At 30.3% G+C, this 23,395-nt stretch overlaps 1 protein-coding gene across 1 annotated transcript; it reads right to left on the bottom strand.

Annotated features, from left to right (window-relative positions):
- Positions 1-696: 696 nt before the first annotated feature.
- LOC107437341 (cytochrome P450 18a1) lies at positions 697-21,570 on the bottom strand. Its single transcript, XM_043052335.2, has 8 exons — positions 21,170-21,570; positions 17,753-17,880; positions 14,940-15,046; positions 10,728-11,029; positions 8,618-8,724; positions 3,958-4,213; positions 2,417-2,607; positions 697-1,000 (listed from the first exon to the last, which is right to left on the bottom strand). Exons 1-8 carry the CDS (start codon positions 21,358-21,360, stop codon positions 822-824), a joined length of 1,461 nt encoding a protein of 486 aa, XP_042908269.1. The 5' UTR covers positions 21,361-21,570; the 3' UTR covers positions 697-821.
- Between the last annotated feature and the right edge of the window lie 1,825 nt (positions 21,571-23,395).

Here is a 23,395-nt window from a genome sequence, read left to right as displayed (position 1 = left end):
ACCAAATGGGGAAGAATGAATTTCTAAAAACATTTTTTGCTTAGTCTAACAGCATAAATCCACCGGGAAGGTAACAAGTAATAAAAAAAAATGAAAGGTTTCAGCTAAATTAATTGTGTCAGTATATGTCTTTCAGTTTCATGCCTTACTTCGTTGGGGGAATTAATACCAATTTGATGATTGTTTACTTTTTTTACCTCGTACTCAGAACAGGTATTCACTAGAAATGAGTTCGGGCTCGCTTTTATAGGTCCGAGCTGGCCCGAGTCCGATGAATTTTAATCCGAAACCACCCGAGCCTGAGATACATAGGATTTCTTAAAGCCCTCGTCTTTCCGAGATATATGTCGGATAAAGACCAAATTTTGCAGTTCAACTATTAGGGTTTCGATGCCTGAACAAGAAAATTAGACATTAAAACCTTTTTATCACAGTTAATTAATAAATTGCACATTTTTTATTCTTAATAACTGTTTTTGTTTAAAAGCAATAAAAAAGTTTATGAAAACTTTGTCATCAGTTTGAGCCAACTCGAGCCTGAAATTTTAAGCCATGTTTTCAGGTAATCAAATTTAAGAAGGATTAATTCATTGGTTTTATACGATATGATATTGTACTACTAGTATATTAAAATTGCATAGATTTGAATTTAGGATATATGTAACTCAATAAAAGTGCAAAAAGAAAACATCGAACTTAGTAAAATGAAAACATTTTTTATTAAGGAAGATGAAAATGAGTGAAGTAAAATAACATATGAAAAAATTAAAACCCTATTTCACACAAAAACAAATTTCAAGTGTTCAAATATAACTGTACAATCAATTCCGCTTGGTCAAACACAATTCATGCGGTTTTGGACAAAGACCAATCCCTAAATCACCGTCGAAATTTGGCTTTGTTCCAGGTGATAAAGAGATCTTAAATTTCTGTACAATTGAAACAAAGTACAAGAAAACTTCAATTTTCGCAAAAGATTCTCCTGGGCATTGCCGCTTTCCTAAAAAAAAAAATACATGTGTCCATTAACATACATAATAAATAATACATGCATATTACTTAATTTACGCTAATAACTCATGTTTAAGGACGGGATAGCCTGGTTGGGAGGGCACTGGGCCTATGTCCAAGAAGTCGTGAATTCAATTCCGCCGGCCGAAGACTCCGCGTGTAGTGAATGGTGACGGATGCACGTTAAATCTGTCTAGTTACAAAGTCCTCCATGTTCCCATAACAATTATCTATGGGGGTACTGATCCAGGAGTGTCCTTGTCTTCTGGATAGGTTCAAAATTACAAGATTACGGAGTAAAACATTAGTAGTCGTAAACCCAAAATTGGGCCAGCTATTCAACGACGGTTATAAAAATAATTCATGTTTCGTAGTAAATAATTTAATTTTTAGGGTTTTTTTTGGCAAAAAAGGTACACAGGTACACTTTTTTTGCATAATTTAACCATCGAATTTAAACGCAATCGAAAATAAAGTATCATATATTTTATCAATTCCACATTTTTAACTGATAAAATGAACTCGCAAATAAATTACATGTAGAAAGGTTTAATTCATGTTTTTTATAATAAATCATCATGTTTTTTATAATGAAGAATATTTTTGAAATTATTCGACCTATTTAACTAAACTTCGGAATTCAGTACTTAAAATTATATTAACAAGTGGTAATTTTATTTATTCTTATATCTTTATTCTTATATCTTTAAATAATTAATTAATAAATAATTATTAAAAATTATTTTAAAATAAAATTATCCTTACGCAAATGAGTTTTATCATCCTGTACCATTCATTATGATTTTCTACAACTAGATTTAGAGAATTATAACTTTTATCAGGCTCATTATGTGTGAATAGGTAAATTAAAAATAAAACTTCATTCTTTTAAATTTTATTTAATTTTTTGATGAATTTAAAACTGTTTTGAAATCGAAATACGATTCAGTTTAAGGTGATATGAAATTGTGGCAAAAAAGAAAATTTTTTTTACGTTTTTGTTTTCATGCTATCCTTCAAAATTCTTTTAGTTACATGAAATAAAGTTTTTTGGAAAATAATATGCAATTTTTATAACTATTGAGACAGTTCATAACAGTTTGGTTATGTTTAATTAATCTCCATCCAGTGCCTTTTACTGCTTTTATGAAGCAGGCTCATACTCTCATCAAGAAGATAGACCTAAGTTTTTTTAAAAATGAAAGCGAAATCAATGTTGCTTTAAGCTAACGTGGGTTCGAATTCAAGAGTATCGTACTCATCTTCCAGTAGAAGGAAGACTGTGCCATTTCTTTTCATCTTCTTCTTTCATTTTTAATGCAGGAAAAACGTAAAAGTAAAATGGTAAATAAGAATTTTTTTCTTAATGCAGGAAGTCTAATGGATGTTTCAGAGCTTTACTTACCATTTGAAAATGGAATGAAATATTCAGATTTCTTCACTTGTTTCCCGTCATCCGTTAGGAATCTCTCAACACGAAATTCTTCTGCATCTTTTCCCCAGTATTCAGGGTTGTGGTGAATATCCCACAAGTTGGCGATCACGAAACTATCTTTGGGAATAAAGTAACCATTCAGTTCTGTGTCCGTCAAAGTACTGAAAAAGGAATAAATTTGATTAGTTTTTGCAATTTTTAAAAAAAAGCGAAAACTATAACTGTCGAATTTGACTTTTTAAGAGATGGTTAATTTTTTTTACTCTATAAATTGTAATGAAAATTGTAAGAACTTGAGATCAGATAAAAATTATTCTAAAGAAATTATGAGTTTAATTACGATCATACCGTATTTTAATTTTTAATGATTATTTGAACTTTTCTCCCTTGCGATATTTACTTTGGCTTAGTTTCTCATCGCCGTAAATTTTTGTGTCTCATTCATAAATGTTTTTGTTTTGATATTTTTCCTCCTTATATAAGTTCGCATTGTCTTACAACTTGAAGCTTGTGAGACATGTTTACATTTTGATGTGAGACATTTGGATTCAAAGAATTAACTCTCAATAATCAATCTCAATTTTAAGAATGAAGGAATTGTTAAGATATTTTTTAGACCCAGAACTTAGAATGTTTTTCAGATTTCTCTTAACATGTTCATTCACTAGTATCATATCATTCTAACATGTATTTGCACTACCCATAAGAATATTTAGGGCATTGTGCAATTTAGTAGAAAGCTATACTTTTTCTAAACATAGCATTTTTGCATCAAAATGTTCTGTAGTATTGTAGATGTTTATTCAATAATCTTCCTGGATTTTCCTTAATTATCCACAAAATACATAAAATATTTCACTACTTATAGAAATAATGGTGTATACACCAAGCGCGTTTTCCTGAATAACTTGTAAAGGTGGCTTATCAAAATATTGACCCAAATAGTATTGATAATCGTGCAGTGTGTGTTTTGATAAATTAATCGTATTTTGGTTGATGTGAAGGAAGAATTAATTAGTATGATAACCATTTTTTACAAAAAAAAATGCTTAGATAGTCACGATGGCGATAAAGTGTTTAACTTCCAATCAGGTAAGCAAGGTTCGAATCCCATCGGTGACTGGCTCATGCGAATTCTGCTCCCGGCTCACATCGACCATTGCACTGACGTACAATGTCCTCCGTGGTAGACGGTTAATTGGTTGGAATCCCTTTGCCATTAAAAGTGGGTCGCTTTCGTGGTTTTTCTTTCAAAAAGTCCTACACGAAAGCCAGTTTGTCCCAATGCTTGATCCGGGACTTCTCTTGTCTTCTAGATTGGGTTTAAAATCACTTGGATACAGAGTTGACTATTGATACTCGTGAACTCAGAATCGATTCTGCTGTTTAACGCCGGTTATAAAATAAAATAAAACATGACACACAAATGAAATGATGGCCTGCAAAAAGCAGTGGATCATTGCTAATTTTAAGTGTTATCGAAAATTGGTCAAATGCGATACATTACTTACAATCGCAGAGGGTTTATAGGAATAATAGTTCGCCATCTCATTAGTTCCATTATGGTCGCTTCAGTGTAAGGCATGTCTGCGTGATCTTTCCAGCAAGGGGTACGGTTTCGTCCGATCACGGTTTCAATTTCCGCCGCTACTTTTTCTTGAACCTTTGGATAAGCCGCCATGGTCAGTGTAAGCCAATCCAATGTAAGACGTACTGTTTCACTACCTGCACCGAAGAAACCTCCAACCAAGTCTTGAAGTACAGGTTCTAATACAAAGAAAAGATACTAATAGTATAACATGACTGAGTAATAAAAACATTTCACAGGGAATAAGGCTAAAAACTGATATTTACAAGACAATTAAATTATGTTTTTTTGTCATTTCTCGCAGAAAAAGATAATTATCGTCTCAGTTTTTCGTGTATTATTTTCATCGAACAGAAAAATTACATAATATGATCCTCATTAAACAAAGAATATTAAGATATCTTCTTAAGTTGTTCATTTATCCCTTATTTAAAGATATTTACCAATAATAGTGATTTATCTTCCTTTCTTAATAATATTCTCTGTTATTGTTGTGATTTTTGTATAATTACACAAAATTCGAGATTTAAAATTAAAAATGGTGCTTCTTAACTTAAAAGTAATAGCAGGGCATTGAATTATTAAGCAACATTGTATTGTTATTTCGTGTATTATTTTCATTGAACAGAAAAATTACATAATATGATCCTCATTAAACAAGGAATATTAAGATATCTTCTTAAGTTGTTCATTTATCCCTTATTTTAGATATTTTACAATAATAAAGATTTATCATCTTTTCTTAATATTATTCTCTGCTATTGTTGCGATTTTTGTATAATTACACAAAATTCGAGATTGAAAACTGAAAATGGTGCTTCTTAACTTAAAAGTAATAGCAGGGCATTAAATTATTAAGCAACATTGTACTGTTATTTAGCTACCATTTTACAGTTATTAATACTTTTTATAGTAATTTGTTATCGATCTTTGATAGGAAATTTTAAGCAAAATTATATTCCATCAGCATTTAAAATAAAATAATGAATACAAAAAATGCTATTAAAAGTTCTAAACACTAAGAACTAACTTTATCTAATCCTAGAATTGAATAATCTCTCAGGCGAAAAATAGTTTTAACCAAATAGCGTAACCAAACATTAAAGCAGAATTTTTGCAATAAGTCTGAAGATGAAGTTGAAATGGTAAGTGGGCAAAATTATTAGGTTCAAATCTCATTAGGAAATCACGTTTGAGAGGCCAATTTTGTATTAATACGGTAATCAATTTTGGGATCTTTAAATTGAATAATTGATTTTTTTTTCTTTTCTTTCTTATTTTTTTTAGCATAAATTAAGTTAGTTTGAAAGAAATATGATTTTCCGACTATCATAGGGGTTGTTGAGTGAATCGAGCAGCGGGCAGATTTCTCTAACATTTAACGGTTTAAAATTCAATTGTTTTCACTACCCCCAAATCAATTTCAAATTTCTATGCAACTTTGAAATTAGCAGATTGAAAAGCAGAATAATGGCCTAATCCTAGTCTTAAAGATGAAAAAATAATTCTAGCTTATCATTGACTTTGAAATAAAATAGTGCAAGTTTATTTATAATCTTCGACACTTTTCCAGGTAGTAACATTTGCAATATATTATTCCAACTATTTCGATTATAAGGCTTATGTAAGGTAAGTAATCCACTGATATTAATTAAGAAATTCATCCTGAAATAGTAATAATGAAACAAGAAGAAAAAATATATTTACAGTAAATATTTGCAGTATTTGTAAAAAGTTGAAGGCAAAGATTTTTTACAGTAAACATGACAGAGGGTTCATAATAGCGTAATGCATAGAATATTTTCGGAAGTTTAACATCATAGCACAAAGAGTTATTAAAAATATTTCATTAAAAAGGATTTTTATGACAAAAAATTTATTTTTTTTACTAATTCTTCACAATTTGATTTAATGTTCCTCTACATCTTATTTTCACTTCGTCAATCAGGGCCTTATTGCGTAAAGTTTAGGTGGGGCTTCCTTAGTTTAAATATCAATTAGCCATTGTTTTCAAAGCAACCAAAATAATAATTAACTAAAATATATCAATAAATGCAATATTTAATATTCTTTATTCTAATATCACTATCTTTATTGACACTGATTATAATAAATTATTATTTAAAATTTTTAAAAAGACTATTGATTTTTTTTTCTACGTAATAAAGAAAATCTCACTTACTACAAAAAGCTTTGTCATTTCTTTTTCGTATTTCTAATAAATAGCCATCAATGTAATCTCTTNTTATTTTCATTGAACAGGAAAATTACATAATATGAACCTCATTAAACAAAGAATATTAAGATATCTTCTTAAGTTGTTTATTTATCCCTTACTTAAAGATATTTACCTACAATAGTGATTTATCTTCCTTTCTTAATATTATTCTCTGTTATTGTTGTGATTTTTGTATAATTACACAAAATTCGAGATTTAAAATTAAAAATGGTGCTTCTTAACTTAAAAGTAATATCAGGGCATTGAATTATTAAGCAACATTGTATTGTTATTTAGCTACCATTTTACAGTTATTAATATTTTTATAGTAATTTGTTATATATCGTTCATAGGAAATTCTAAACAAAATTATATTCAGTCAGCATTTGCAATAAAATAATGAATACAAAAAAAAAAGTTATTGAAAGTTCTAAAGCAACACTAAGAACTAAGTTTCTCTAACCCTAGAATTGAATAACCTCTTAGGTGAAAAGTATTTTTAACGAAGTCTTATAATAACCAAACATTAAAGCAGAATTTCAACAATAAGTCTGAAGATGAAGTTGAAATGGTAAGTGGGCAAAGTAATTAGGTTCAAATCTCACAGGGAAATCATATTTGAGAAACCAATTTTGCATTAATACGGTAAACGATTTTGGGACCTTTAAATTGAATTATTGAATTTTTTTCTGTTCTTTCTTTTTTTTTTTTTTTTTAGCATAAATTAAGTTAGTTTGAAACAAATATGATTTTCCGGCTGTCATAAGGACTGCTGAGTGAATTGAGCAGCTGGTAGATTTCTCTAGCACTTAACGGTTTTACATACAAGTTTAAAATTTAATTGTTTTTATTGCCCCCGAATCGATTTCAAATTTCTATACAACTTTGAAATTAACTGACTGAAGAGCAGAATAATGGCCTAATCCTAATCTTAAAGATGAAAAAATTATTCTAGCTTATCATAGACTTTAAAATAAAATAGTGTAAGAGGCCGTTCAAAAAGTACGTACATCCCGAACGGGGGGAGGGGATTTGCTATTTTGTACGGTTTTGTACGATGGGGAGGGGGGGAGGTATTATACAAAATACGTACATTACAAGCGCCCTCCAAATATAAATTTGACTTTTTCCTACACATGTATTATACATATGTTTATTCTGTTTGTTTTTTTCACACGGCGACCACTTGTTTGAATGAGTAAATCAGTTCTCAAAAACTAGTACTTTTGGTTATCCTCCGAAACCAAGAAAACGAAGATGATGCAGTGTGGATCGAAGATGATCTCGTTGATAAAGATAATCTAAACTTTTCATCAGTCGCAGACAAGAGTAACGCTGAATTGGTGTCTCTCGAGAAGCATTTAGAATGTCCTTGGGAAAATACTGTAGATTAATTGTATTGATTGAAGGAAATTATTATGTTGATTAGATAAGATTGTTTTATTTATTGATTCAAAGATAAAATTGGGTGTTATTGTTTAAATACTTTAAATGAATAAATTATTTTAAATAAAAATTTGATTTTATTTGAGGCATAATTATTTTAATTTTTATGAAAAAGGGGGTAGACTAATAAAATGGACGTACTCTAAGGGAGGGGGGAGTAAGACCTTATGTACTGTATTGTACGAAGGGGGGAGGGGTTAAAATTTCTCCATTTTTGTGTACGTACTTTTTGAACTGCCCCTAAGTTTATTTACAGTCTTCGACACTTTACCAGGTAGTAATATTTGCAATATTATTATTTCAACTATTTCGCTTATAAGGCTTATGTAAAGTAAGTAATCCACTGATATTAATTAAGAAATTCATCCTGAAATATTAATAATGAAACAAGAAGAAAAAAATATAAAAAAGAAAGTAAAAAATATTTACAGTATTTGTAAAAAGAAAGAAAAGATTTTTCACAGCAAACATGAAAGGATTCATAATAGCGTAATGCATAGAATGTTTCGAAGTTTAACATCATAGCACAAAAAGTTATTTAAAATATTTCATTAAAAAGGATTTTTATGACAAAAAATTTGTTTTTTTTTACTAATTCATCATGATTTGATTTAATGTTCCTGTACATATTATTTTAACTTTGTCACTAGGGGCTTTGTGGCAGAAAGTTTAGGTGGGGCTTCCTTAGTTTAAATATCAATTAGCCATTGTTTTCAAAGCAAACAAAATAATAATTAATTAAAAATATATCAATAAATGCAATTTTAATATTCTTTATTCTAATATCATTATCTTTATCGACACTGATGATAATAAATTATTATTTAAAATTTTTAATTTTAAATAGTAATTTACTATTATTATTGAGGGAAGAGGCTATTGATTTTTTTTTCTACGTAATGAAGAAAATCTCACTTACTGCAAAAAGCTTTGTCATTTCTCTTTCGTATTTCTAATAAATAGCCATCAATGTAATCCCTTATATTGTTTTCATCCAAAGTTTTCTCGTGTTGATCAATTTGTTTCCTAGGAAAAAAAATTATTTGTTACATAAAATTCTATAGTAGTAAAATAATAAATTTTAAATGTAGGAAAATAAATCAAAACTTTATTTATTTTATAAGTCCGAAATAAAACTTTATTAATATCTCGTTTTTATTCATGAAGAAAACTTTTTAGGTATCGAGTTTGTTTTCTAATTTTCATCTTTGGAAGTATAACATCACTTATTAATGTGTGTCTATTGAGTAAAAATTAAAATCTTTTGTTCTTCTTACTGAGGCTTGAGAAAACATGTCTTAATTTTGTGTCGGCCTGTATGTCAACATTCTGTACTTTAGCAGATTTACAACTTTCAATTTATACTTAAAATAAACTATATTTTTTAAAATATTTATAAGAATTTTTTTATGGGAAATTTATTTGATAATCATACTTCCTTTTCTTATTACAATGAAACCTCATAATGAAACCTAACCTTAGCTACTTTGGTAATAATTGAAAATAGGTTCCAAAAAAAGTGTATAATTTTATCAATTAACTTTTATAAAAAATCTTGCATTTGCATACCAACATAATTAAGTACTATTGTTATTTATATGGGAGATAATATTATTTATATTTTATTATAATTTCAAAAAAAATTGCTCTAGGTTTGATCCTAATAGCGTACAAACATCCTACAATCTTAATAAAGTGCTACTTTTGCAGCACATTTTGACTAAAATTGAATCCTAAAACATATAGCATTAAAATGAAAATAAACTTATTTGAAACCATTTTAGAAAAAATCTTACTAATATTGCAGCAAAATTTAAGAATGGTTTGATTTGCTATCCAGCCATATTTTTTAAAGTGGTTTAATAATAATAAATATTTTTTTAATTTTTATTATGTTATTTGATAGCAGTCGAAAAAATTTTGAATCGTAAGGCATACAATTTTTCACATCATTTTTAAGATTGTAATTTCAGCGTAATCGATTGAATAGTTCCTAAGAAATCGAATTTTAAAAAAGCTGAATTTTTAAAATTCGATTTTCCATGAATTATTGACCGATTTCTCTCAAATTTTGTATTTTGTCATGCAAAATTGCATTTTTTAAAATGATGTAATGAATTTCATATACCTTACAATTCAATTTTTTTTTCCATTTTCTAAAATAAAATAATAAATATTTACCAAAAGTAATATTCTGCATGGAATTATCTTTATATAAACGAATTTAATAATTGTGTTTGAAATATGGTGAAATTTGCAAAAAAATAAAATTAACAATAAGAGATCCAAACTTTGGACCACTCTCCTGATCAAACTATTGGGACCATATTTCCCACTTCTCGCCTACCCTCTCAATTTAGGGGGTCAGAAATCCGATTGCGTCGAAAAAAATTTATACTCATATTTAGAGAACGAATGTTTTTGCAGCATATTTCAAGTCCCTCCCTCGAACCTTTTAGATTGAGTCCTGGAAATCCTCCATTTGCGCCCTAAACGACAAACATGAAGAAAAGCCTATACAAGAAACTCCAACGTCCAATTAAATTTTATCTTTTTTACAGTTTTTGAAATCATGCTAGTAGTAAATTGTTACAAAATTCGTGGTTTTTCAATTATACGAATTACGTTTGGTTTCAAAGTCGAAAGGGTAAACAATGTTCCGATCCATAAACTTTACTCCTCGCTGGATGGACAGACTGCAGCCGATTATTTTACTGTAGTTCCAAAACGAAAAATCTAACAGTCATATCTCTAAATTTCATATTTAGTTGAAAATAAATACAAATGTAATATTACAGCATCTAGGTAATGTATGCTTACTGGATATATTGCAACCATACGAATTGTAAACGGTTTCAAAGCCGCAAAGGTAAAAAATGCTCCTATTCGTAACTTTGAACAGTAGCCGATTATTTTACTGTTGTTGCAGAATGTAAATTCTAACAGTTATTATCATTTCGTTAAATTTCGTATCTAACTAAAACTTAAAACGAATGTAACATTACAGCATTTAGTTAATTTATGCTTACCAGACATAGTCTCTAGTTTCTCGTTGAGTTTTGGCAATTTTAGCAGCTCCACTGAAACCAAACAATTTTACAACGCTGGCTAGGAATGGAAAGAATAGTTCCCAGGCTACTTGTCCAGCAGCTGCAGCTGAGTCACTTAAACCCTTATCTAGCATTCGACGCACTGGATGATCATATTTTAGCCTTTGCCCGAAAACAAGCGTGGCTATGTTATTAGACATGCTAGGAGCTAAAAGAGGCTTAAGAACAATTGGCTTTCCTCCAAACTTTTCAAAATGTTCTAACAAATCATGAATTTCGTCCTAGTAAGAAAAAGGGAGAAATTAGATAATATGAAATGAATTTAAAAAATATGTAGGTTATTACTTATATTTTTAAAAAAAATTCGATGAAAAATATTAAATATGAATTTCATATTTACTTTAAAATACTATTTTAACCTTTACAAGTAATTACATATTCATCCCTCTGAATTGCGTTTACTCACATTATGATGGAAGCTGTTAGCAAATTTCCCTGAGTCAATGAGAAAATATTGTATTGTAATAGGAAACAAATGTATTTTGAAGTATATTTACATTCTATACAAATGTATTAGAGATTCTTGAGGGCGTTAATTTTATCCTGTAGACAAAAGGGAGAAGTTACAAAGAAAAAAACCCTGTTAGTATTTTCTAGTATTATTTAACAACATAACTTCTTTAGATTAATTTATAGATCTAAAACGAAATAGATATCAATTTTTCTGAAACTCTCATGTGACATTATGAAAAAAACATTAACTTTATAGATATTATATACTCCATATTAATAATAAAAAGCTCATAAAAATTTTTTTGTTTTTTTAATTTCCTATGAGCTGCACAATCAGTCTTCCCGATGAGCAGACCTAGTGCGTTCTCCAGAAGTGGTATCCACTCTTTCAGGACCACCCCAATGGGTGAGATTCCGTTGGCCATGTTAATTTGGACGTCTAGTTTCTGCCACACTAGATGGCAGCACCGAGACTCTGGATGCTAAAGTGCACTAGGAATTTAATTTTGCCGGAAATGCCAGGAGCCAATAAGGCACTCCAAGGATCTATAAAAATGTCAATGGTACATAAATTTCCATTATGCTGTAGAGAAAGGCATTTAATAAATAAAAGCTTTTTTAATTGGTTTTATAATACTCTCAAGTTTTAAGGAAACCTGATTTTTCATCACACATTGCGTAATAAAGCATGAAACCGGAGAAGTTTCTATATCCATTGTTAAATGTTTATTATGACGAAAATGTTAGTTATAACAAGCACGTGACACTTAATATCTTACTTTTAAATGCTCATTAGATTTAACTTTGAGATCAGCCGTTAAAGATTTTACCTTTTAAATGCCTGTTAAATCGTACAATTAGATGTCCGCCGAAGATCCTGCTTTTAAATGCTCTTTTGATCGTGCTTTCAAACTTGTATTTGTCTCATATTTAAACAGCACCAAATGCCAGTAGTGCCTATTACCAAAATTAATTAAGCATTATTGGCTACAATAAAAGTCTGGCGAATTTTCTACTAAATTAATTAGTACCATTTCTTCATTAATTTTGTTTTTTCGACATTTTTTTATTTATTAGTACCTACTGCCAAATTAATTAAGTTCATTGGTGTGTGTAATAAATAAGAATTTATTGGAATTTTTTTTTTTTTTTTGTATCAATACTTTTTAAAGAAGGGTTATTTTTCAATAGATGGCACCACTATGATAAAATTTAAATGCAATCAAAAATTATGATATTTCATGAGAAATTTTTGTTTATTCTTTTGGAATGGGATTTTTGGGATGGATTGTGGATATAAATTGTGTTAACATTTAAGGAGGTTTGGATTATCACTTTTATGGCGTATTAGTGGGGTTGTAGCTGGTTTTTCTTATGGATTTTTTTTTTTTGTTCTGACGTCCACTGGATGCGGGATGACTTTTGAGCGAGTAAACAGGTCAGTATGGATTATTCCGCCTTGCTGAGAAAAGTATAAGAGGCTTGAAGAGTGGCTGAAAAAGTAGTAGAAGCCCGGTTATACCGGTGGGAGGCGAGAGAGTGCACAGGGAGTCTTCCCCCTTTTGTAAATTTGTAAATAGTGTAAATATTCTTTCTTTATCTTTATCTTCAATTTGTTCCCTATATTATGTATCAACTTGCGACTTATTATTATGTATGACTCAGACTTAATTTTATCAATTATTGTTCATTCTGAGATTTAACTTAATGTTAACGCAGCACCTCCCTTCCCTTCCACCACATATTATCCAATTTAGATGAAAGAGCAGATATCCATACATGGATAGGTACTCTGAAAAAAGTTGATTAGTTAGTTAGTTAGAAAAAGTAGTACGACGGGAGTGCGGATCGTGCCCGATGGAATGTTGAGTTGAAACATCACCGCTGACAGGATCTATCATGGCTGTTAGAAGTATGTTCTGAGCCGGTATCATCGAGAATGAGTTTAGATTTAGCTGGAGTCTTGGAAGAGAGTTGATCTAGGCGGAAATGCTGAAAGGTTGATATTTGGAAAGAGTCCCTGGATACCGCGACTAAGTACGCCACATTGATCGGATGAGCTGTTGCCTGGAAGAAAGTTGATCTGAAGCCTCAGAATAGTTGACGGGATATGATAGACGGAGTGTCGCTAGATTCAAGACGGTTGACAAGAAGTGAGCGTTCCTCGGCAGAAAATCGAGTGTTTCTAAAGAACTGAATGGTGGTCGGAAGGTAGAAGTTCTCCTAGTCCTCAAGTCTAGCTGCAGGCCCGGTGGGCGTTCCAGAAGGTGATCTACAAGTTCCTTTGTATTTATAAACTCTAATTTCTTACCATTTTAGTAACTGTTTAGAAGAGCATTTTAGTCCGTATTTTAAATTATTTCTATCCGGTGTTAAGATACCTATTTTAAGATGAGCCTTGGATATTTAATTTTAATTATCTGTTGTAGGAATACAAGGACTTAAAGTTTAAATGTTTTTGTAAATTTAGAATGAGCTAGTATTTTTATTTCGTAAATGTCTCTTTTAGTGTGAATTAATTGAATGTTAGGCATATGAAATTTAAAAGTGCTTTTTATCGAAAAGTTTTATCTTGAGTATAACCATTTGGAAATTTAAAAGTGTATAAATTGAAATTTTGAGTGCACATGAAGGCATCTGGAAATGATCGGGATTGTGTTTGTTGATATTTTATAGTTATAATAAATACTTTTTATTGTTAAAAGTTTCATGTACTTCATTAGTCAAGTGTCTATTTTTGAACCTGGGTAACCGTTACCAAAATTCAATTAAAAAATCACAGCCTTGCCAAAGATTGAAGGGTAACGGTACATGTGAAAATAGTACGTATTACGATTTTTAACTTTTCATCTAAAAAAATATGTACCTTTTCTCTATTAATTTTGCTTTTTAATACATAGCTTACTTTTGTTTATTTTTTTTTTGTTTCGATGAGTATCGATTACAGAAATTAATTTACACCATTAGAGTCAATAAAGGCAATTTTTTACGTTTCTCCTAAACGAAATAGTAACATTTCTCCACCAATTTTGCTTTTTAGTATAGAGCTTACTTTTTTAATTCAATCATTACGCATTACCAAAATTATTTAATCATCATTGAGTTCAACAATAGTATGGTAATTATTTATGGCTCTCCTAAACGAATTATTATTTTTTCAGTTATTGATTGTTTCAGTTACATTTCACTAAAAATTAATTAATTATCATTGACGTTAATAATACTTTGGCGAGTCGTTACGTATTTCCCAAGCGATTTAATATCATTTCTTTAATAATTTTGCTTTTTCATACGTAACTTATTTTTTTAATTTCATTTCCGCATATTTCAGCTCATTTAGTTTTATCGAAACATAAATCTAATAGAACTATAAGCTACCAAACACCACTAATATTATCTTTAAAATGCTTGGAAAAATAGAATCTTTAAAAACTTAATTTAAAACGGTGGTTAACGCTCAACCAAAGATAAAATTCTATTTTTCAAATGATTCTACTAGTTTCGAACAAATGTTAGAATTGAGGTCTAAATTTACCCCCTGCAGCAAATTTCAGTAACAAACAGTTCTTTGGTTATAAGAAAAACACAAACGTACAAAACTTTCATTTTTTAATTCTATATTATATCTAACTTTTAAATAATTATATCTTCTTTTGAAACAATCGTTAAATATCTTACTTTCAAGTGCTCTTCCATTCGTGTTTTTGCAAATCCGAGATCTCTGAGCATTTGAAGGGAGAATCTTCTTTGCTCTTTCCATGGTAAATCATTGAAAGCACCGGTTTCTAATGAAAGATTAAAGCATCACATGTTTTATAAATGTTTAGTTACAAAAGAAAAATCATTTAAGGAACAATTTTAACTCTTTAATAGACTTATTTCAATACTAACTATCTTAAAAAAGAAGCTTTTTTGAATGCGTTAATAAACCAGTGATTGCTTCAAAATGAATACCTTAAATAATATATTGCAGAACGTTCTCATATTTTAAGGGAATTAGTGCAACAAGCTAAACCCAGCTACACTAATTGTTAATGAAAGAAAATTGAAATTTAAAAAAAAGACTATTAAACATATGTCTGCCTTTTCTCTACATTATTTACTACATAGGAGAAGACTGATGGTGCAGTTGTGCCCGATTCTTGTTTTAATCGAAGTAGGTATATTGCCGATAGTTGAAAACTGATTGAAAATCTTTTGGAACAAATGGACTGGGTTCATGCACAAGGCCTCTCATTTACAATCGTTGCAAACATGGCGTACTAATATTATTATCTTAGTAGGGTTACAGCCTTAGTAGGCCTTGGCTACGAACATAAATGCGTAGAGATTTTTTTAAAGTATGATAGTACGTACTGAGTTTAAACTGCAATTTGTAAAAACCTACTTAAATTATCTGATTTTCAGCCTGATATAATAAAATAATCATCCCGATACACAAAATCTATGTTTTTAAAACTAGTAAATCGGCGAGATATGATATTAGAAATGTCATGTATTTCCAGGGCTAAAGAAAAGATAAGTGCTATTTCATTCCTCTCATAGAGATGAAACTACGATTTCCCTCCTCATGATGTCACGTCGCACACAGATCTCGGTGATCGCAAGCAACGATATTATGAAAACTATGCATCATTCTGTCAGTAAAAATAAGTTCGACTTTTTCTTGATGTTAGCTTTCAAACGTTACACAATTAACACATTATTTCCGTTCAAAAATATTTCTTGAACATAATATAAATTTAAAAAATACCGTTTGAAATTAATAAAAATATGTTACAAGCTGTCGTAAATGACACTATAAATACTTTATTATAAAATTTTCAAATTTAACTTTTATTATTGAAAAACTTAAGGCATATATCGACACTTTTTAGCTACATATTGTTCGATAACAATAATTTGTAAAGTTGGGTTAAATTTAGAATCCTGATTTCAAAATATACTGTTAACGGCAATTTGTTTATTCTTAATCATTAGGAAACAGCAACCTTAAGCGGTAATTGCTGAAACAAAATAATAATTTAAGTTCATAATAATATTAGAAATTTTGCAATCGGTTATTTAATTTTTCTGGCCGAGAAGAGATTGTTTGTAAAGAAGAAAATGGAAAATTTACTCTCGGTATTGCAGTAGAGTTTAAACTCATTTTAATTGACTATCCAACGATTTTTCATATCATCTTCATAATCTTCTTTCAAGAAATGCTTACTGCATATTCGTGCATATTTTATATTAACTGGTTCATTTAGTTTGCAACATTGAAGACATTCTTTACATAGTTGTTCATTTACTTTAGGGAAGACGTGGAAAATTATATTTTTCCCTTTTGTGTTCCTATCAGAATTTTTGCAAATTGCAAACTAGAAAACTGGCATTCCGTTAACAATTTTGAATTTTTGTAATTCTCTACAAAAAACTGAGGAAAATCATTCTAGAAAACGAGTGTCTTTGAATATGTCACGAAAAGGAATGCTCTAATATTAGAGCTAATTAAACCGAACGCTTCGTGCTTGAATTAAAAGTTCAAGCTTTGCGCCACCGTGACGTCACAGGGAAAAATCGTAGGTTTGGCTCGGCGAAAGTTTCTTCAAAGGAGTGAACCAGTCCTTCTATTCTCTCTTTAGCCCTGCTCAATAACACGTTTCGATGATATGCAAATTTAGTAGAGCATTTTATTTCGTCATTATTTTGAAAAACGTTACAATTATACTTCACTGTTTCTCAATAAAGTCTACTTGAATAATTTTATTGGTACAACATATTAAAAAAGTTTTTGAGAAACATGTTTTCTAAATGATCTAAAAAAAGAAAACAAATTATTTTTGTCACACTTAAGACGAAAAACGTGAAACATTATAGGAATGCTAAAACCTGTTAAAAAAAGTATCCTTCGTTTTTCACTTTATATACAACAAAAATAAAATTGTTTTCTTCTTTTTAGCTGTTAGTTTTTTAATGTCAAAATTGGCACTATTTCGATTGGTTGGAGATTAATGCTGAGTTTTCTGTTTGGCAGTAAAATTATGATAAATTTTATATGTAGTCATAGGGATACAAGTAAAAATTGCATTGTCATTTAGTATAGAGCTTAGATTAAAATTTGAGCTCTCTAGCTAGAGATGTCAAAAACTCTTTTTACTTTAAATTCCACTTCTAGCAATTAGGAAAAAAGTTAAGCTTGTATTTCATCGGACTCTTATTGAAAATTTATCACTACAGCTAGTCGAAAAGAAATCAAAATTTTGATTATATTATTTTTCTCTCATAAATGTGAAAATTAATTAAATTTAAGTTCATTTAAAATTAGGAAAGAGACTAAATTTTACATTAATATTGTTAAGGAATAATATCCTTTTTCAATAACACTTTCAATTACAGTACTGACATTTGAATATCGGATTTTTCGAAGAAAAATATGAGATGTTCTTTAATTACTTTTTCATTTGCTGAAAAATGATAACAAATTATAATTATAGTAATTTAGTTACCTAAAGTTTCTTTGTTAAGCTCAAAAGGTGAAACAGGTGGTCTTCCCATAAATGCATCTTGCAAAAAAGCAGCTTTAGTAGATTGATAGTCACTTAAAACTATGGTGTTTTGAGTACCTAAACGCAATCTGTAAAAACAAATGATTACTCAAAAATATTAATAAAAAAAAAGGCCAACAAGTGAAAAAAATATCATCTAACTTATATTTATCCTATCTCCAAGTAGAAACAAGGTATAAATTGCTGAAAATCATCCAGGCTTCTGTCTAATCAATCAGTAATGATATTTTAGGACAGAGTTACGAAAACCTGCCGGTTTCGACCTTCAGAACAGATTGCCAAAAATTGTAAGCAATTTGAATTTTTCATTAATTTATTACAATAATTTTACAATTACCAAATAATTTTACGCAATGTATTTGAAAATAGATAAAGATAAAACTATAAGCACATATAAAAAAAAGTTTCAGCGAATTTTTATTATTTTATTATATTTTCAAGTTTGTTCACGTTTTTAAAATTTTAACATTGTTCTATGTCTTAAAGTTAATGACTTCAAACTAACAGTTTCAAACGTTTGTCAGATTTGCAAACTGCTTATTGAGTCCTTCAAAATTTTCGCAAATATTATAGGGTTCCCACACCAAAAAAATTAAAACCCCTGCTTTCGGTGTTAGGTTTCCAAGGTGAGCGCTACAGTTCCCCGATAAGAGGTGAAAACTTTGAGAAGAGTGCTAGCAAGCAGGGCCGTTTTATCCATTAGGCACTGTAGGCAACTGCCTAGGGGCCCCGCCACGTTCAGGGGCCCTGTGCTACAGAGAAAAAAAATTGACAATGTTTCTTAAACAGTAAAAATTTAATTCGAAATTTCAATGACGATTGTCTTGCTTTGTACATTACATCGACGCTATTTTAGTACATTTCTGAACGCATTCCAAATTAGATATTAATATTATGGTAGTTAGTTCATATATAACGCAGTAATATAATCGCAAGCAATTTTATCGCGGTAATTTTAACGCCGACTAATCAGATGACTATACAGCAAGAGCAGCTTTTTTAACACAACACGCTTGAAAAACACTCAAAACGATGACGGACCTGCAAAAGAAGTTGTGCTCAGAGGAAAAGAGAAATTAAAAGTTGATACATATTTGCCAGTACTAGACATGCTGTGTACAGAACTGTCGCGGCGCCTAGAAGCTTACCGGGAAATAAATGATCTGTTTGGGTTTCTAACAGATTTCTCGACAAAATCCGACGCTGAAATTAGACAGGCTTGCACAAAGTTTAAGGAACATTATTTCGAGGACATTGAGCCTGAGTTTATAGACGAAATGGTGCAGTATAAATACTTCATCTTACAATTAGAAAACGCCGGAAAAAAAATTGCGCCTGCCGAAGAGTCTCACAAATTGATTATTGGTAACATGGCACAATCAACTTTCCCGAATGTAATGAAAGCTTTGCAAATATATAGAAGTCTAATGATTACAAACGCCACTGGTGAACGAAACTTTTCCAAATTGAAATTAATTAAAAACTGTCTTCGTTCGACTATGTCTCGAAACCGTTTAAATTCATTGGCCATAATGGCAATTGAAAATGATGTATTGGAAAAGGTTAACTTTCAGGATGTCTTGAATGATTTTGTAACAAAAAAAGTTAGAAGAGTCAATATTTAAGCTTATTGTATGATTTTTTTTAAATGCATATATTAATTACTTATATTCTTTTCGTTTGATTCAAAATTTTTATTAAATAAGGTGATAATATACATATGTAGTAAAAAACAGCGTAATTATGAATAAAGTGTTGTGTTAGCGAAAAAATATATTAGTATGTTAGAAGACGGTAGGGGGGGCCGAGACGAGCATTGCCTAGGGGCCGCGACATGCATAAGCCGGCCCTGCTAGCAAGACAATGGATATTCGGGGAGTGCTAGGAATTTCTAGAAAATTATAAAATTCATTAATTTTTGGGTTCGGAATCGAAGTATCATATACAATTTTAACTTATCATATGATATATGGTAGGGCTGTCCAACTGGCTGCCCGCGAGCAGCATGCGGCCCCTTAACACATATTGTGCGGCCCGCCAACTTCTTATTCAGGCTGATCGGCCTCAGTTTTCCCATTAAAATGTAAGCAAATTGTTTTATAATCCTTCTGTTCCATTGTTTTATAATTAATAATTCAACTATTAATTGTTACTGTATAAGAGGTAAGAGGNGGTTATTGTTCAACTTTTTCAAATTGCGGCCCGCCAGGTGATCAGTGACCGGAATTCTGGCCCGTGGGCTCTTTGCAGTTGGACAGCCCTGATATATGGTATTAAAGCAACCATGCTATTAAAAAAAAATTTATTTTTTATTTCACAATTTTTTTTAGCTAATTTTATGATTTTAATTAATCTTGGTCGAAAGATGTGGTCATAGCCAGAATTGTTAGCTCTAATTTTAAAACTATTCTGCATATACGCTAGCCATTGACTCGACTGGAAAACCATTTCCCGGTTCTAACTTCACGGTGCAAGCCGTACTTCCAAAGATCGCACTTTAAAATATTACAATTAATTTTATAATTAACTAATTTTACATTTATTAATCCTATAATTAAGTAATTTATAATTATTTAATTTCAAATTTATTAATTTTATAATTAATTAATTTTATAATTAATTAATTTTATAATTAATTAATTTTATAATTAGTTAATTTTATAATTAATTAATTTCAAATTTATTAATTTTATAATTAATTCATTTTCTAATTAATTACTTTTACACCTAACTAATTTTTATAATTAATTAGTTTTATTAGCAATTTAATGCAATACCGTTAATTTAGCACGAAAATAAATGACATTTTTTTTCAACATTCACCCTTTTCTTTCATTTTATTTCATCAAATTAATTTAAATACTTTTAATTTTATCATTAATAAAACTAGCTCCAAAAAGAATTTAAAAAATGTGCATATTTTTCCTCTCTTGAATAATTATTTATGATCATTTTAGTGTAAATTTTTATTTTCATTTTTGAAGAGTAGTTTAAAAATGTATATTTAAAGTAGTAATAAAAAAACATCTTTCATAAGACTTTTTTTTATAAATAATTTAATTTATTTTGAGGTAAAGAAATCAATCAACGGAATCATCAACACCTCTGGACGTTTTTTTCTTTTTTTTTTGAGTGAGAGGGGCAGTTAAAGACGGACAAATTGATGTTAGAAAGTCTATTCAATAAGTCTCAAGAACATAAAAGCAAATGTCATGTTTAAAGGAACTATTAGTATGCGAGGGATAGGAAAATAATACTAAAATAAATTAAACTTTTTTGCAGGATACATGACCCTTCGTAACGTCAATAAGAATTTTAATTATACTGAACTAATAGCTTTAAAAATAGAACACTTGCCTGAAAACGCTGCCATATTTTTTCGCTAATTTCTGCAAGTCCAAATACGGCTTAGAGCTCATGAATGGGATGTAGCCAACGAAAGGTAATCCATAAGGACCCGGAGGCAATTTGCGAACATCCCGTCCAGCAAAGAAATAAATAATGAAAGCAATTAAGCACGTAAATAGTAAAGCTGTTGTCAACTCCATTATTACTCCACAACTTTGAATACTTATGAAATTTCAAAAATAAAGGAACTTAAATAGTCAGTTGTAGAAATCAGATAACTTGCCAAAATGATATCACAGAATAAAATAATCAGAGGTCCTATTTTAAAATGATAGATACGAGGAAATTTCTTTAAAGAGGAAACTCTTTTGTTGGATGCGAAGGTCAGTTACATAAAAATGTTTCTAATCGGAGCTTATCAATTCGAAGCATACTTAGTGACAAACATGTCAGAGTTTAATGAAATTGACTTATATAATTAACCCAGGCAGAAAAGCAAACATCTTTTAGAATCATACAAAAGAAATCGCTGATGGTATATTTTCTTCTTCTTTATCCTAACACGAGATAAATAAATGCTATTTATAAATACATATTAAAATATATAATTTATCTAACACGTTTTGGTCAGCTGCATCTTATGTTATGTAATCTGTGTATCTTACTTCTGAGATATGTCAATATGAATTTGTAGTTCAAAATTCGGAGTTGCGCCTAGATGATAAAATTGGTTGCAACTTCTTTGTTATCAACAATCAGATATGTAAATGAAGTTATTCTTGTGCGCATTAAACACTATCTAATCCAAATATGCAGTTTTAAGGAAATAACGTGTTATTTCAAATACATTTATGATTGAAAAAATTGAAAATACTAGAAGCAATACATTTTGTGTAAATTATTGAAATCGGGGATTTTAATTTAAGGATGTGTGAAATATTTCATTTTAGGTGAGTCAGGTTTTGATACGAATCCAACTGTTCCAAGTAAAAGTAAATAAATCGAAATTATAGCTCGAAAGAAAAGGTAATAAGTATTAAGCTAACATGTAATAAATGCTGCTGTTATAGCCATGTAGCTTCAAGCTTGGCAAAATCTTTTTTTTTAATTAGATTGTCTTGCTTTTGTTGTTGCTGTTGTTCATTTACGTCGCACTAGAGCTGCACGATGGGCTATTGGNACATGTAATAAATGCTGCTGTTATAGCCATGTAGCTTCAAGCTTGGCAAAATCTTTTTTTTTAATTAGATTGTCTTGCTTTTGTTGTTGCTGTTGTTCATTTACGTCGCACTTGAGCTGCACAATGGGCTATTGGTGACGATCTGGGAAACATCCCTGAGGATGATCCGAAGACATGCCATCGCAATTTTGATCCTCTGCAGAGGGGATGGCACCCCCGGTTCGGTAGCCCAACGACCTATGCACGAGCAAGTCGAGCACTTTACGGTAGAACAGTTTAACGAGACCCATACCGCATACCCTCGGTCCCTACGCAGACTGATCCAAGTGGTCACCCACCCACACACTGACAGTAGTCAGTGATGCTTGACTTCGGTGATCTGCTGGGAACCGTGTCTTAACGATCAGTCCACTGCGGGACGTCTTGCTTTTGAAACTCATGATAATAATGGATCTCTTTTTCAGGTCGAACTTATGGAGGGCTACTAGAGCAGCAGTTGCAGGCCTCATACGAATTTTAACACTTTTTTTTAATATGGTGTTATTCAATGTTGCAATCACCCTTGTTATCAATAACCCTTTTCCACCTGGTGTACAAATTTTCAAGGGCCGGTTCGATTCTTTTTTTCTTTTTTTTCAGCACAGCTTCTGGATGGGAAGTGTTGTGGCGATCGGAAAACATTATAATTCTGAGGCGCTGTGGCGGCTGTACTGGGCGAAACTCGAGATAAAAAAAGTTAATTAATATGTAAGAGACAAAAAAGGTTTAAGAACTGAAAATAGAATACAAGTGACTGAACAAGTAAAGGTCACTAGGGTGTATCTATTTGAAAACAAATCTTCTAAAGCAGAGCTCCACAACCTTTTTACGGTCACTGACTGGTTATCGTTTGATAATTTTTACTGCATCTTGCTGAAAGGAGATGCGGACATTGATTGTTTATATTTCAGATAAATTTGATAAAATAATTTTAACTAATAATTTTAATAATTGTATTTTAAACATGCCCTCAAAACAAAATTGCGTGTGTGATTTTGGTGCAGTTTTAGGTGACA

Source organism: Parasteatoda tepidariorum, chromosome 5 (assembly GCF_043381705.1).
Source record: "Parasteatoda tepidariorum isolate YZ-2023 chromosome 5, CAS_Ptep_4.0, whole genome shotgun sequence".
NCBI classification, from domain to species: domain Eukaryota; kingdom Metazoa; phylum Arthropoda; class Arachnida; order Araneae; family Theridiidae; genus Parasteatoda; species Parasteatoda tepidariorum.
Note: the sequence above shows the minus strand (reverse complement) of the source record. Positions and strands in the feature narration are given on the sequence as shown.

Bases quoted from the DNA above. Each gene is read 5' to 3' on its own strand.
- LOC107437341 (XM_043052335.2), bottom strand. From the start codon at position 21,360: ATGGAGTTGACAACAGCTTTACTATTTACGTGCTTAATTGCTTTCATT. The intron at 11,030-14,939 runs GTAAGATATTTA...TTTTCTTACTAG, and splicing joins GAATGGAAGAGCACTTGAAA to GACGAAATTCATGATTTGTT. The intron at 1,001-2,416 runs GTAAGTAAAGCT...TTTTTTTTTTAG, and splicing joins TTTCATTCCATTTTCAAATG to GAAAGCGGCAATGCCCAGGA.